This window comes from Salvelinus namaycush, unplaced genomic scaffold (assembly GCF_016432855.1).
Source record: "Salvelinus namaycush isolate Seneca unplaced genomic scaffold, SaNama_1.0 Scaffold25, whole genome shotgun sequence".
NCBI classification, from domain to species: Eukaryota; Metazoa; Chordata; class Actinopteri; order Salmoniformes; family Salmonidae; genus Salvelinus; species Salvelinus namaycush.
In genome coordinates, this window is record NW_024059341.1 from 115,472 (window position 1) to 132,524 (window position 17,053).

Here is a 17,053-nt window from a genome sequence, read left to right on the forward strand (position 1 = left end):
GTGCCAGGTGAGACATTAAACTGTGCGTGTATGTGTGTTTGTGTGTGTGTGTGTGTGTGTGTGACGTGTGTGCGCCTGCATTCGGGCATTAGCTGTAATTTGTGTCTGAAGTGTATGAAAGCATCTGTTAACTAAGGAAATAAACATCTCTGTCATCTGTTTATTTTGTTCCGTGTCCCAAATGACTCTACCTCTTCATTGTACAATTCTTTAACCAGGACCCATAGGACTAGTCTAAAGTAGTGCACTATTTAGTCAACAGGGAGTCATCTGGGATGCACCCCTAGTGTTGTGAATTAGTTCCGCTGTGTTTTTGTTCTGCAGATCAGAAGACAGTAAGAGCACCAGGAACATTATGCCTACCTGTTACATTGAGTGTAATTTGAGATTTGCACACAGATATTGTGTTCTGCCAAACGCATAACAGTCACTTGCTCGGTGCGCGTAGATGTTTTCCGTGTGGGGTGGTAGTAGTATGGTAGTAGTATGGTAGTAGTATGGTAGTAGTATAGTGGTAGTATAGTAGTATGGTAGTAGTATGGTACATTTAACATTACATTTAAGTCATTTAGCAGACGCTCTTATCCAGAGCGACTTACAAGTACATACATTCATAGTTTTTTTGTACTGGCCCCCCGTGGGAATCGAACCCACAACCCTGGCGTTGCAAGCGCCATGCTCTACCAACTGAGCCACATGGTAGTAGTATAGTGGTAGTATAGTGGTAGTGGTAGTATGGTAGTAGTATGGTAGTAGTATAGTGGTAGTATGGTAGTAGTATGGCACGGGGGTTAGCATTAGGCTTATAGTTAGAGTTAGTGCTAGTTTCAACCTCTCTGTCATGCGCATATTTCCTTGATGCCCCTTGTTTAATGTCTCACCTGGCACAGGTTCATATTGGTTCACACACACACACACACACACACACACACACACACACACACACACACACACACACACACACACACACACACACACACACACACACACACACACAGTATAATGCAGTACTTTTTACCAGAGCCCTTGGGGCTCCTACTACTTTTGACCAGGACCCATAAGGCTCTCACCCTTAAGGCTTTGACCCATAAGGCTTTGACCCATAAGGCTCTGACCCATAAGGCTTTGACCCATAAGGCTTTGACCCATAAGGCTTTGACCCATAAGGCTTGGACCCATAAGGCTCTCGCCCATAAGGCTCCCACCCATAAGGCTCTGACCCATAGGGTTCTGGTCAAAAGTAGTGCACTAAATAGGGATTAGGCTGCCATTTGGGACTCAGACTGAGACTAGGTGAAGGCTAATGACTCCACCTCACAGCTATCTATCCCTTGTTGATAGAAACCAGAGAGATTAAGAAGGAGAGATTTACAGTAATGCACAGTATCTATTCTAAACTGAACATTCAACACTGTGTTTCATAAAAGTAATATAATTTAATTTGAAAAATGTATGATGTATGTTTTAGACTTAGAAGATTAAACTTTTTCCTATCGGAACTCATTATCAAATCAAATCAAATGTTATTAGTCACATTCACATATTTAGCCGATGTTATTGCATTGGTTTAGCAAGATGCTTGTATCTGGAAATGTGTTGATTCCACTTTAAGTCCTGTCCATCCAAGGTCTATTAATCCATCATACCCACAGGTAGGTAGTGCATTGTCCATAGAACCCTTTACATCAGTATTCGACCCATGACCTCCTATCTGCTGGTGTAATGTGAAGCTATTTTCATCTCAATTCAACAGATGGACATTTTCTGTTTGAATGAAGCAGCGCTCAGTTTCTCTCTCCTCTTCACCTTCTCTCTTTCTCTCTCTCGCCTATATTTATCCTTTTGCTTTCTCTCTCTCCCCCCTCTCTCTTTCTCTCCTCTCTCTCACCCCCCTCTCACTCTCCCCTCTCTCTCTCTCTCTCTCTCCCCTCTCTCTTTCTCTCCTCTCTCTCACCCCCCTCTCGCTCTCCCCTCTCTCTCTCTCTCTCTCCCCTCTCACTCTCCCCTCTCTCTTTCTCTCCTCTCTCTCCCCCCCCTCTCGCTCTCCCCTCTCTCTCTCTCCCCCCTCTCTCTCTCCCCTCTCTCTCTCTCCCCTCTCGCTCTCCCCCCTCTCTCTCTCTCCCTCTCCCCTCTCTCTCTCTGGTCAGATGCCAAGTATGTCCGTTTTATGGGTCAGTATATCTAGGTCTTCTGGATTGACAGAATTTAGATGATCATGAACATGTGATCATTCGGAACCTTCGACTGAGGCACGGCCTTGATATGAACAAATGTATTTTTTTACAATATCCGTCCATCCCTTCCGTCCATCCCTCCATCTCTCCATTCACTTCATCCCTTCACCCTAGTCACACGCTCTTGGCCCATTTTCCCATACTGAAATAGCTGGTTGCCCCAGTTCCGTCAGACCGCTACATACATACAGTACAAGCGGTGATTTCCCTTTTCTTCAGGGGGTAATTTCTCATGCTACAGAGAGTGACAGGGGCCTTTCTCTGTTTGTTTTGCTTCGGTGTTGGACTCTACACCCTTTATGTTAATGTGTGCATTTACCATGCCCTGTGGTTAATAAAGCTTCAGCATGCCTTCCCATAGAGAGAGAAACGGTTGGTGGAGCGAAACGGAGGCCCAGAACCTGGAATGACACTTTTCGGAACTCTCTGTACAAACAACACAATGTTAAAGCACAGTAGGATCATGTAACAGACTGCACAGGTACTCATGGTCCCTGGATAGTTTATCATATAGAAATACCATTGTTGATTTAGAATGGGGTAGGCAAATAGATTCAGATTTTTGTCGAAGCGGAGAGTCAGGTGGCAAGAACCTAATTATAATTTGTACACCGAATTGAACACAATTAAGCCCAAAATAAGATTGGATTTGAAAACAGCTGTAATTTAATACCTTGATTACATTAAGACAGGGTGGGAATAATTGGGAACAGATTTCCTAAATTAAACACATTTTTAGCTGAATTCCTGTGGATTTTGTCTTTTTTTTTTTTTTAACAAAAAACTTTTGCGGGTCAGTTTTGACCTGCAGGTTGCCTTTTGCAGATCCCTGATTTAGAATGTTAGCGATCTGTTTTAGTATTTGTGTCAAATATAGCCTGATACAACAGATTGTTATCGATGATTACTATGAGCCAGGGCTACTTGCTACTATTTAAGATGATGATAAAGTATTTTTATAAAATATGTGTTTCAGTTGTTGAACCAGTGGATGAATAAACAAAAACACTAGTAGATACATAACAACCAACAAATACATCATTTATTACTTCAATATTACTTCATCAGGTCACACTTGCATTTTGTAAATACCAAAGAACATTAGCACATGGATCGTAAGCCCAACCAAAAAAGTGACACATTCTTGTTCAAAAATATCTTGAAAAAGAAAGGTATAGTAAACATTGAGCCAATACAACACCTCCACTCAGACCACACAACACGTTCATTTACAGATACAGGTATAGTAAACATTGAGCCAATACAACACCTCCACTCAGACCACACAACACGTTCATTTACAGATACAGGTCTAGTAAACATTGAGCCAATACAACACTTCCACTCAGACCACACAACACGTTCATTTACAGATACAGGTCTAGTAAACATTGAGCTAATACAACACCTCCACTCAGACCACACAACACGTTCATTTACAGATACAGGTCTAGTAAACATTGAGCTAATACAACACCTCCACTCAGACCACACAACACGTTCATTTACAGATACAGGTATAGTAAACATTGAGCCAATACAACACCTCCACTCAGACCACACAACAAGCTAATTTACAGATACAGGTATAGGCCTGTTTTATTTCTTAAGTGTGATTGTGAAATCTAAATGGCACCCTATTGCCTATGTAGTGCACTACTTTTGATGAGAACCCTATGGGCCCTGTAGGGAATAGGGTGTTATTTGGGATGTACCTTAAGTGTATTTCGTCTGTGGTAACATGTCCATTGACAGGCCACTAGCATAGACTGCTTGTTCTTCTGTAGGACACATGACTCACAGTTAGGTACAGTAAAAATAATACATGAACTGTCCCATGTCATAAAGGCATTGAGCCACTGGATGCTTCCCATTTCACACTGAGTATTTAAATACTGTTTTTCCCACATAGCTCATTTGGATATTTCTACTACTGTACATTGTATTTAGTTACACTGTTTATACACACCACATATTTATGTATATACTGGATTCTTTACATAGCTCACTCTAATATATCTACTGCTGTACATATCATTATTAGTATATATATGGCTGTACATATCATTCTTATTATATATCTATGGCTGTACATATCATTCCTATTATATCTACTGCTGTACATATCATTCCTATTATATCTACTGCTGTACATATCATTCCTATTATATCTACTGCTGTACATATCATTCCTATTATATCTACTGCTGTACATATCATTCTTATTATATCTACTGCTGTAAATATCATTCTTAGTATATATACTGCTGTACATATCATTCTTGGTATATCTACTGCTGTACATATCAGTCTTGGTATATATACTGCTGTACATATCATTCTTGGTATATCTACTGCTGTACATATCATTCTTAGTATATATACTCCTGTGTGTGTGGGCCTAATGCTTATGTCTGCCCCCCCCCCCCCCCCCCCCTCTGCATGGTGCTTGGCTGAATGCGGCAGTCAGCTAGTTGGTTCTAGAATCATTGCGCATAATGACATCGTCTCTCTCTCTAAGCTTGACTGACTAGAGACACAGATTGTACACTACAGTACACCACCGTATTAAGGAAAAGCACACAGGGCCGGCCCTAAGCATAAGACACATAGGCGACTGCTTTTTTAGGAACTCAGTCGGGGTCTCAGCTTACTACTGAGAGTTAGAATAGTAGAATACACCAGGTACAATTTCAAAATGTGTTTGTGCATCAGCAGTTTTTCTCTTGTTATGTCAGTCACTGATAGTCACTCAGTTAGACCATGTCAGCTAACAATTTTTGAATTGGTAAATTAGTCTAGTCAGCTATCAGCTATCTAATCCTGGTCAAATGACCGACCAGGCACACAGGGCATGTGCCTAGGGATCCTGACCTCCAGGGGGCCCCCATTGATTTTGTTAGTCATTATCACTCAGATATCAATTGAACATGGAATAAGTCATGGCAAAATGTGTAGAATTGCAGGATTACTCTAAAATGTTAACTTACTCAGTCATATTAACGCTAAAACATTTGATTAACTCGAAAACGTTTTTACTAACTATAAAATGTTTTATTAAATCTAAAATAAATATTTTTTCTCTACGCTGTCAAGAGGGGGGGCACTTCTTATTTCTTCCTGCAAGGTGTGGGGGGGGGGGGGGGCAAAAGGCTAGGGCCCTGCAAGCATGCAAAGACCTGCACCCACACACACACACACCACAGTGAACTTTGACACACACAGAGCCAAGGTGCAGGGAGAGGGGATGACCAGGAGGGAGCAGTGTAGATGGCCAGGAGAGGACCAGCAGGGAGCAGAGTAGATGGCCAGGAGAGGACCAATAGGGAGCAGTGTAGATGGCCAGGAGAGGACCAATAGGGAGCAGTGTAGATGGCCAGGAGAGGACCAGGAGGGAGCAGTGTAGGTGGCCAGGAGAGGACCAATAGGGAGCAGTGTAGATGGCCAGGAGAGGACCAATAGGGAGCAGTGTAGATGGCCAGGAGAGGACCAGGTGGGAGCAGTGTAGATGGTCAGGAGAAGACCAATAGGGAGAAGTGTAGATGGCCAGGAGAGGACCAGGAGGGAGCAGTGTAGATGTCCAGGAGAGGACCAATAGGGAGCAGTGTAGATGGCCAGGAGAGGACCAATAGGAAGCAGTGTAGATGGCCAGGAGAGGACCAGGAGGGAGCAGTGTAGATGGCCAGGAGAGGACCAGGAGGGAGCAGTGTAGATGTCCAGGAGAGGACCAATAGGGAGCAGTGTAGATGGCCAGGAGAGGACCAATAGGAAGCAGTGTAGATGGCCAGGAGAGGACCAGGAGGGAGCAGTGTAGATGGTCAGGAGAAGACCAATAGGGAGCAGTGTAGGTGGCCAGGAGAAGACCAATAGGGAGCAGTGTAGATGGCCAGGAGAGGACCAGGAGGGAGCAGTGTAGATGGCCAGGAGAGGACCAATAGGGAGCAGTGTAGATGGCCAGGAGAGGACCAATAGGACGCAGTGTAGATGGGCAGGAGAGGACCAATAGGGAGCAGTGTAGATGGCCAGGAGAGGACCAGGAGGGAGCAGTGTAGATGGCCAGGAGAGGACCAATAGGGAGCAGTGTAGATGGCCAGGAGAGGACCAAGAGGGAGCAGTGTAGATGGCCAGGAGAGGACCAGGAGGGAGCAGTGTAGATGGCCAGGAGAGGACCAGGAGGGAGCAGTGTAGATGGCCAGGAGAGGACCAGGAGGGAGCAGTGTAGATGGCCAGGAGAGGACCAATAGGGAGCAGTGTAGATGGCCAGGAGAGGACCAGGAGGGAGCAGTGTAGATGGCCAGGAGAGGACCAGGAGGGAGCAGTGTAGATGGTCAGGAGAAGACCAATAGGGAGCAGTGTAGGTGGCCAGGAGAGGACCAATAGGGAGCAGTGTAGATGGCCAGGAGAGGACCAGGAGGGAGCAGTGTAGATGGCCAGGAGAGGACCAATAGGGAGCAGTGTAGATGGCCAGGAGAGGACCAATAGGAAGCAGTGTAGATGGCCAGGAGAGGACCAATAGGGAGTAGTGTAGGTGGCCAGGAGAGGACCAGGAGGGAGCAGTGTAGATGGTCAGGAGAGGACCAGGAGGGAGCAGTGTAGATGGCCAGGAGAGGACCAATAGGGAGCAGTGTAGATGGTCAGGAGAGGACCAATAGGGAGCAGTGTAGATGGTCAGGAGAGGACCAATAGGGAGCAGTGTAGATGGCCAGGAGAGGACCAATAGGGAGTAGTGTAGGTGGCCAGGAGAGGACCAGGAGGGAGCAGTGTAGAGGGCCAGGAGAGTACCAATAGGGAGCAGTGTAGGTGGCCAGGAGAGGACCAATAGGGAGCAGTGTAGATGGTCAGGAGAGGACCAGGAGGGAGCAGTGTAGATGGCCAGGAGAGGACCAGGAGGGAGCAGTGTAGATGGTCAGGAGAGGACCAATAGGGAGCAGTGTAGATGGCCAGGAGAGGACCAGGAGGGAGCAGAGTAGATGGTCAGGAGAGGACCAATAGGGAGCAGTGTAGATGGCCAGGAGAGGACCAATAGGGAGCAGTGTAGATGGCCAGGAGAGGACCAGGAGGGAGCAGTGTAGATGGTCAGGAGAGGACCAATAGGGAGCAGTGTAGATGGTCAGGAGAGGACCAGGAGGGAGCAGTGTAGATGGTCAGGAGAGGACCAGGAGGGAGCAGTGTAGATGGTCAGGAGAGGACCAATAGGGAGCAGTGTCGATGGTCAGGAGAGGACAAATAGGAAGCAGTGTAGATGGGCAGGAGAGGACCAATAGGGAGCAGTGTAGATGGTCAGGAGAGGACCAATAGGGAGCAGTGTAGATGGCCAGGAGAGGACCAATAGGGAGCAGTGTAGATGGTCAGGAGAGGACCAGGAGGGAGCAGTGTAGATGGTCAGGAGAGGACCAGGAGGGAGCAGTGTAGATGGCCAGGAGAGGACCAGGAGGGAGCAGTGTAGATGGCCAGGAGAGGCCCAGGAGGGAGCAGTGTAGATGGTCAGGAGAGGACCAGGAGGGAGCAGTGTAGATGGTCAGGAGAGGACCAGGAGGGAGCAGTGTAGATGGCCAGGAGAGGACCAGGAGGGAGCAGTGTAGATGGTCAGGAGAGGACCAATAGGGAGCAGTGTAGATGGTCAGGAGAGGACCAGGAGGGAGCAGTGTAGATGGTCAGGAGAGGACCAATAGGGAGCAGTGTAGATGGTCAGGAGAGGACAAATAGGAAGCAGTGTAGATGGGCAGGAGAGGACCAATAGGGAGCAGTGTAGATGGCCAGGAGAGGACCAGGAGGGAGCAGTGTAGATGGTCAGGAGAGGACAAATAGGAAGCAGTGTAGATGGGCAGGAGAGGACCAATAGGGAGCAGTGTAGATGGGCAGGAGAGGACCAGGAGGGAGCAGTGTAGATGGCCAGGAGAGGACCAGGAGGGAGCAGTGTAGATGGCCAGGAGAGGACCAGGAGGGAGCAGTGTAGATGGCCAGGAGAGGCCCAGGAGGGAGCAGTGTAGATGGTCAGGAGAGGACCAGGAGGGAGCAGTGTAGATGGTCAGGAGAGGACCAATAGGGAGCAGTGTAGATGGTCAGGAGAGGACAAATAGGAAGCAGTGTAGATGGGCAGGAGAGGACCAATAGGGAGCAGTGTAGATGGTCAGGAGAGGACCAATAGGGAGCAGTGTAGATGGCCAGGAGAGGACCAGGAGGGAGCAGTGTAGATGGTCAGGAGAGGACAAATAGGAAGCAGTGTAGATGGGCAGGAGAGGACCAATAGGGAGCAGTGTAGATGGGCAGGAGAGGACCAATAGGGAGCAGTGTAGATGGTCAGGAGAGGACCAATAGGGAGCAGTGTAGATGGCCAGGAGAGGACCAGGAGGGAGCAGTGTAGATGGTCAGGAGAGGACAAATAGGAAGCAGTGTAGATGGGCAGGAGAGGACCAATAGGGAGCAGTGTAGATGGGCAGGAGAGGACCAATAGGGAGCAGTGTAGATGGTCAGGAGAGGACAAATAGGAAGCAGTGTAGATGGGCAGGAGTGGACCAATAGGGAGCAGTGTAGATGGTCAGGAGAGGACCAATAGGGAGCAGTGTAGATGGCCAGGAGAGGACAAATAGGAAGCAGTGTAGATGGTCAGGAGAGGCCCAGGAGGGAGCAGTGTAGATGGTCAGGAGAGGACCAGGAGGGAGCAGTGTAGATGGTCAGGAGAGGACCAATAGGGAGCAGTGTAGATGGTCAGGAGAGGACCAATAGGGAGCAGTGTAGATGGCCAGGAGAGGACAAATAGGAAGCAGTGTAGATGGTCAGGAGAGGACCAGGAGGGAGCAGTGTAGATGGTCAGGAGAGGACCAATAGGGAGCAGTGTAGATGGTCAGGAGAGGACTAGGAGGGAGCAGTGTAGATGGTCAGGAGAGGACCAATAGGGAGCAGTGTAGATGGTCAGGAGAGGACCAGGAGGGAGCAGTGTAGATGGTCAGGAGAGGACCAATAGGGAGCAGTGTAGATGGTCAGGAGAGGACCAGGAGGGAGCAGTGTAGATGGTCAGGAGAGGACCAATAGGGAGCAGTGTAGATGGTCAGGAGAGGACCAATAGGGAGCAGTGTAGATGGCCAGGAGAGGACCAGGAGGGAGCAGTGTAGATGGTCAGGAGAGGACCAATAGGGAGCAGTGTAGATGGCCAGGAGAGGACCAGGAGGGAGCAGTGTAGATGGCCAGGAGAGGACCAATAGGGAGCAGTGTAGATGGTCAGGAGAGGACCAATAGGGAGCAGTGTAGATGGTCAGGAGAGGACCAATAGGGAGCAGTGTAGATGGCCAGGAGAGGACCAGGAGGGAGTAGTGTAGATGGTCAGGAGAGGACCAATAGGGAGCAGTGTAGATGGCCAGGAGAGGACCAGGAGGGAGCAGTGTAGATGGTCAGGAGAGGACCAATAGGGAGCAGTGTAGATGGTCAGGAGAGGACCAATAGGGAGCAGTGTAGATGGCCAGGAGAGGACCAGGAGGGAGTAGTGTAGATGGTCAGGAGAGGACCAATAGGGAGCAGTGTAGATGGCCAGGAGAGGACCAGGAGGGAGCAGTGTAGATGGTCAGGAGAGGACCAATAGGGAGCAGTGTAGATGGTCAGGAGAGGACCAGGAGGGAGCAGTGTAGGTGACCAGGAGAGGACCAGGAGGGAGCAGTGTATGTGACCAGGAGAGGACCAGGAGGGAGCAGTGTAGGTGGCCAGGAGAGGACCAGGAGGGAGCAGTGTAGATGGCCAGGAGAGGACCAGGAGGGAGCAGTGTAGATGGCCAGGAGAGGACCAATAGGGAGCAGTGTAGATGGTCAGGAGAGGACCAGGAGGGAGCAGTGTAGGTGACCAGGAGAGGACCAGGAGGGAGCAGTGTAGGTGACCAGGAGAGGACCAGGAGGGAGCAGTGTAGATGGCCAGGAGAGGACCAATAGGGAGCAGTGTAGATGGTCAGGAGAGGACCAGGAGGGAGCAGTGTAGATGGTCAGGAGAGGACCAGGAGGGAGCAGTGTAGATGGTCAGGAGAGGACCAGGAGGGAGCAGTGTAGATGGCCAGGAGAGGACCAATAGGGAGCAGTGTAGATGGTCAGGAGAGGACCAGGAGGGAGCAGTGTAGATGGCCAGGAGAGGACCAGGAGGGAGCAGTGTAGATGGTCAGGAGAGGACCAGGAGGGAGCAGTGTAGATGGTCAGGAGAGGACCAGGAGGGAGCAGTGTAGATGGTCAGGAGAGGACCAGGAGGGAGCAGTGTAGATGGCCAGGAGAGGACCAATAGGGAGCAGTGTAGATGGTCAGGAGAGGACCAGGAGGGAGCAGTGTAGATGGCCAGGAGAGGACCAGGAGGGAGCAGTGTAGATGGCCAGTTTATGCTGGATGTTCTTCTTTAGAAGCTTTTATTATTTACTTTTTTTTGACACAACAGACCACAGTATTAAAGAAACGACAGAGAGATGTCCAATACACACGAAACACAGCAGACCACAGTATTAAAGAAACGACAGAGAGATGTCCAATACACACGAAACACAGCAGACCACAGTATTAAAGAAACGACAGAGAGATGTCCAATACACACGAAACACAGCAGACCATACTATTAAAAAAACGTCACATAGATTTCCAAAACACATGAAACACAGCAGACCACAGTATTAAAAAACAGCACATAAATGTTCAATACACGCAAACACATACAGAGCACACATGCAAGCTTTAGAATGCATTCCTTCAAATGTGGGTTCTTGATGTCCATGGATCAAAGTCTAAAACAATGTATTTTTTGTACAATTTTTGTTTTTTGTAAGCTACTACTGCAAAAGTAGTGAGATGGTTACTAAATTTGAACATTACATAAAGTAACGAAAATAAAAACAATTATTGCTTTCACCACGTATTTATGAATTTAAACACAAAATCCAATAAAAATGTTTTATTTATTTGCTAGGCACAAATTTACCCATATTGACTTATTTTTTGTGCAGCAGGACTTATGACAACAAGTGGTGCCTGCCAAAGCTACAGTACAGGACAAAGATGTTCCTCCAAAATAACAACATTCACAGTTTCAACACCGTTAGCTGACAACACTTGAGACGCAAAGCCACATGCACACACACACACACACACACACACACACACACACACACACACACACACACACACACACACACACACACACACACACACACACACACACACACACACACACACACACACACACACACACACACACACACACACACACACACACACACACACAGGACACTAACACTGTTATGGAAAGGTAGAGGAAAGCCAGGCTGACAGTAGCTACATTTAACGTGGAACTACTATGATCATAGCATACTGTTGAGTTGATCACAAGACTGTCTACAGCTAGGGGAATTGGTCAGGGTAATGTCTAAAACAGCTAGGGGAATTGGTCAGGGTTATGTCTTAAACAGCTAGGGGAATTGGTCAGGGTTATGTCTTAAACAGCAAGGGGAATTGGTCAGGGTAATGTCTAAAACAGCTAGGGGAATTGGTCAGGGTTATGTCTTAAACAGCTAGGGGAATTGGTCAGGGTTATGTCTTAAACAGCTAGGGGAATTGGTCAGGGTTATGTCTTAAACAGCTAGGGGAATTGGTCAGGGTTATGTCTTAAACATCTAGGGGAATTGGTCAGGGTTATGTCTTAAACAGCAAGGGGAATTGGTCAGGGTTATGTCTAAAACATCTAGGGGAATTGGTCAGGGTTATGTCTTAAACAGCTAGGGGAATTGGTCAGGGTTATGTCTTAAACAGCTAGGGGAATTGGTCAGGGTTATGTCTTAAACAGCTAGGGGAATTGGTCAGGGTTATGTCTTAAACAGCTAGGGGAATTGGTCAGGGTTATGTCTTAAACATCTAGGGGAATTGGTCAGGGTTATGTCTTAAACAGCTAGGGGAATTGGTCAGGGTTATGTCTTAAACAGCTAGGGGAATTGGTCAGGGTTATGTCTTAAACAGCTAGGGGAATTGGTCAGGGTTATGTCTTAAACAGCTAGGGGAATTGGTCAGGGTTATGTCTTAAACAGCTAGGGGAATTGGTCAGGGTTATGTCTTAAACAGCTAGGGGAATTGGTCAGGGTTATGTCTTAAACAGCTAGGGGAATTGGTCAGGGTTATGTCTTAAACAGCTAGGGGAATTGGTCAGGGTTATGTCTTAAACATCTAGGGGAATTGGTCAGGGTTATGTCTTAAACAGCTAGGGGAATTGGTCAGGGTTATGTCTTAAACAGCTAGGGGAATTGGTCAGGGTTATGTCTTAAACAGCTAGGGGAATTGGTCAGGGTTATGTCTAAAACAGCTAGGGGAATTGATCAGGGTTATGTCTAAAACAGCTAGGGGAATTGGTCAGGGTTATGTCTAAAACAGCAAGGGGAATTGGTCAGGGTTATGTCTAAAACACTTAGGGGAAGTGGCCTTATGGTGAGTAAACTTGGGTATAATTTGGGACACAGCCGCGACACTTGAGGAGTATGGGGAATAGATGTCCCATTAGAGACTTGAAGAGTATGGGGAATATATGTCCCATTATAGACTTCAGGAGTGTGAGGAATAGATGTCCCATTAGAGACCTGAGGAGTGTGAGGAATAGATGTCCCATTAGAGACTTGAAGAGTATGGGGAATAGATGTCCCATTAGAGACTTGAGGAGTATGAGGAATAGATGTCCCATTAGAGACTTGAGGAGTGTGAGGAATAGATGTCCCATTAGAGACCTGAGGAGTGTGAGGAATAGATGTCCCATTAGAGACTTGAGGAGTATGAGGAATAGATGTCCCATTAGAGACTTCAGGAGTGTGAGGAATAGATGTCCCATTAGAGACTTGAGGAGTGTGAGGAATAGATGTCCCATTAGAGACCTGAGGAGTGTGAGGAATAGATGTCCCATTAGAGACTTGAGGAGTGTGAGGAATAGGTGTCCCATTAGAGACTTCAGGAGTGTGAGGAATAGATGTCCCATTAGAGACTTGAGGAGTGTGAGGAATAGATGTCCCATTAGAGACTTGAGGAGTGTGAGGAATAGGTGTCCCATTAGAGACTTCAGGAGTGTGAGGAATAGATGTCCCATTAGAGACTTCAGGAGTGTGAGGAATAGATGTCCCATTAGAGACTTCAGGAGTGTGAGGAATAGGTGTCCCATTAAAGACTTGAGCCCTGTGCTCCTCCTGCTAACCGTCTGTCAGACTGGGAAAACGTTATACATCCTAATCTAGAGATCGCTCCCTGCATGCGACTGTTGTTTAGGAGGGAGGGAGTCATCGAATTCCCCAACTAAACAGCAGAGATAATGGATTTATCCCCTGTTTATCGGCCTGGACCGGGCTCAGCCCTGCAACAACGCAGGCATTTCCTGGTGAGAAACAAGTCGGAGAGAGAGGGAGAGAGAGAGATAAATAGAGAAATGGGAGAGGAGATAGACACAGGGAGAACTACAGAGATAGATACAGAGATAGAGATAGACACAGAGATAGACACAGAGATAGACACAGAGATAAATGCTCACCGAGAGGACAGGGAAACAGAGAGGGAAACTAATTGATACAGACATCATCAACAGCTGTAGAAATAGGTCATTGTCTAGTCGGATCATTGCACAGATATCCTGAACGATTCAGAATTCAGTTTACTTTGGAAAAACTTCACAGAGAACCAAAGACCCACCAGCGATCACACCCTGATTAGAAACATCTCAATCGCCCAGTCCACCTGTTGTCTCATGCATGTTGACTGGTCTGACCGTATAGGGCCCTGGTCAAAAGTACTGCAAGAGATAGGGAATGGGGTGCCATTTCAGACGCAGCCTGCCTGGGTCCTGTAAGCAGCACCTCTAGGGCAGGAGACAGGGACACTGTTATCTCTGGCCTGGTTCCACACACTGTTTGTTATTCCATGGAGTCGGTCTGTACCCTTCCCTCCGATCACTGAGGAAACTACTGACTCTGCTCTCAGTAAACATGGCTACTTCCCAGAACGACAACGACAGATCCAGTCAACAAACCGCAGACTAACCACTGACTTCTGCTAGCAACACCGGGAGACCTGGGAGAGGAAATGGACTTCTGTCTAGAAGGGTAAAGATAGAGCAGAGTTGACGAGAGGAGAGAGGTGACGGGAGGGCTGATGTGACACTGGGTTAGATCATTAAGGCTCGGGGAGGTGTGGCACAGCAGCGATTATCAATTGACAGTTAAGTCATTGAATGCAAAAGCCATGTGTGCCCAACTCAAAAAAAAAATTATGTTGTGTGTGAAACTCGAGAAAATGGTCCATCTCTCTCTCTCTCTCTCTCTCTCTCTCTCTCTCTCTCTCTCTCTCTCTCTCTCTCTCTCTCTCTCTCTCTCTCTCTCTCTCTCTCTCTCTCTCTCTCTCTCTCTCTCTCTCTCTCTCTCTCTCTCTCTCTCTCTCTCTCTCTCTCTCTCTCTCTCTCTCTCTCTCCAATTATTCATAATGATATATGCCATTTAGCAGACACTTTTATCCAAAGCGACATACATTCATGTGTGCATACATTTCACGTATGGGTGGACACAGAGTAAAATTATCTTCTGGATTTATGAGCCAGTCTGGTTTCTGTGGTCAGTGAATCAATGTGACACATTTAGATTATACATGATAAGAACGTATAGATATCTGAAACGACAAGGTGAGGTAGATGAAACAATCTCTAAATATGCATTCAACTTAGCAAACTTACTGGTGAAATGTAACAAATTCCTCTCCTGTCCTCAATCTAACAAGTCTCACCTGTGCTACCCGCTCACCATTCACCCTCTATCCATCCATCCATCCATCCAGTCTCATCTCAGTGACTTGGTGAAGTGACAATGGGCGATAACTGTGAAACATGTCTGTCTGTTCCAAAGGTTGTTCACTTCCCTTAGCAAGGTGAGGGGGTTAAAGTACAATTGTTAACCCTTTACTGCAGTTCCCGTTCGGGTCCGTTCCGTCTGCAGCTCCACCCCCACCTGGCTCTCCCCTCCCAGAGCTCCCGTCTGCAGCTGGGTCACTGTCCTCCGAGCTCCCCTTACTCCTCCCTCCCTGCTGCTCACTCTGCCAGCTGTGTCCGCTGTACACGTATCCATTAGTAGGCCCTATGTTGGGGAACCGGACCTTCTTGATGCACAGGATCTCCTTGAATGCATATCTGAACTCAGGGCTCCTGCAGTAGATCAAGGGGTTGAATGCGGAGTTGGCGTAACCTATCCAGTTGAGTATCCTGAAGGCAAGTCCGATGTCCCCTACCTTCCAGATGGCTACCACCACGTTGAAGACGAAGAAGGGTAGCCAGCACAGCGTGAAGATCCCCATGATGATCCCGAGGGTCTTCAGGGCCTTGTGTTCCCGCAGGCAGAACTTGGTCTTCCTGAAGCCTCCTCCAACTCCTCGGCTCTCGTTGTTACTCTCCACCCCTCCTCCTCCTGCCATGTTGTTGTTATGGACGTGGAAGCGCCCCTCGCTGCGGTCGATCTTACGTAGTTGCTGCTTGGCCTCCTGGAACACGCGGCTGTAGACGAACACCATGACGACTAAGGGGATGTAGAAGGAGATGATGGAGGAGGTGATGGCGTAGGCTGTGTTGGTGTTGAAGTCACAGCAGTTGCTGTTCTGGATGCAGGCCTTCGCCTCCGCGTCGTCACTGATCCACCACTTCATGTGGATGGGTAAGAAGGAGATGAGTCCAGCGATCACCCACACCAGCAGGACCACCACGCGCGCCTTACACTTGGTCAGCAGAGACTGGTAGCGGAACGGAGAGGTTATGGCCAGGTAACGGTCCAGCGCTATCACGCAGAGCGTCTCGATGCTGGCCGTCACACACAACACGTCAGTGGCAGTCCAGAACTCACACCAGAAGCTGCCGAAGTGCCAGGTGTTGAAGATAATGTAGCAGGCGCCGAACGGCACCACGATGAGACCCATGACGAGGTCGGCACAGGCCAGAGAGGTGATGAAGCAGTTGGTGATGTTCTGCAGTCTTTGGAACCGGTAGATGGCTATGATGACCAGGATGTTGCCGAACACGATGCCAACGACCAGCAGTGACATAACCATGCCTAGTAGGACCATCTCTACCTCACTGTAACCTGGTTCGCCGCCAGCCGCCCTGGCCCATGATGTGTTGGCTGACTCGGTGACATTGAGGGAAGGCACAGGGGGGGTGCAGCTGCCCATTGTCTAGAGGTAGGAGATGGAGAGAAAGAAAGAGACAGGTAAAAACAAGAAGCACGTTAAGCTACAAAAAAAGATAGAAAGAGTGAGAGAGAGAGAAAGAGGGAGAGAGGGGGAAAGAGGGAGAGGGAGAGAGAGGGAAAGAGGGAAGGAGAGAGAGGGAAAGAGGGAAGGAGAGAGAGGGAAAGAGGGAAGGAGAGAGAGGGAAAGAGGGAAGGAGAGAGAGGGAAAGAGGCAGAGAGAGGGAAAGAGGGAGAGGGAGAGAGAGAGGGAAAGAGGGAGAGGGAGAGGGAAAGAGGGAGAGAGAGGGGGAGAGAGAGAGAGAGAGAGAGAGAGGGAGGGGAGAGAGAGAGAGAGGGAAAGAGGGAGAGAGAGAGGGAAAGAGGCAGAGCGGGGGAAAGAGGGAGAGGGAGAGACAGGGAAAGAGGGAGAGAGAGAGGGAAAGCGGGAGAGAGAGGGGGAGAGAGAGAGAGAGAGAGAGAGAGAGAGAGGGAAAGAGGGAGAGAGAGAGGGAAAGAGGCAGAGAGAGAGGGATAGAGAGAGGGATAGAGAGAGGGAGAGAGGGAGAGAGAAAGAGGGAGAGAGAAAAAGGGAGAGAGGGAGAGAGAAAGAGGGAAAGAGGTAGAGAGAGAGGGAGAGGGG

The 17,053-nt window shown here is 48.2% G+C and overlaps 1 protein-coding gene across 1 annotated transcript; it reads right to left on the minus strand.

Annotated features, from left to right (window-relative positions):
• Positions 1 to 15,136: 15,136 nt before the first annotated feature.
• Positions 15,137 to 16,324, minus strand: LOC120039062 (beta-2 adrenergic receptor-like). Its single transcript, XM_038984588.1, has one exon. The coding sequence runs from the start codon at positions 16,307 to 16,309 to the stop codon at positions 15,137 to 15,139; it is 1,173 nt and encodes a 390-aa protein (XP_038840516.1). The 5' UTR covers positions 16,310 to 16,324.
• Between the last annotated feature and the right edge of the window lie 729 nt (positions 16,325 to 17,053).

Bases quoted from the DNA above. Each gene is read 5' to 3' on its own strand.
- LOC120039062 (XM_038984588.1), bottom strand. From the start codon at position 16,309: ATGGTCCTACTAGGCATGGTTATGTCACTGCTGGTCGTTGGCATCGTG.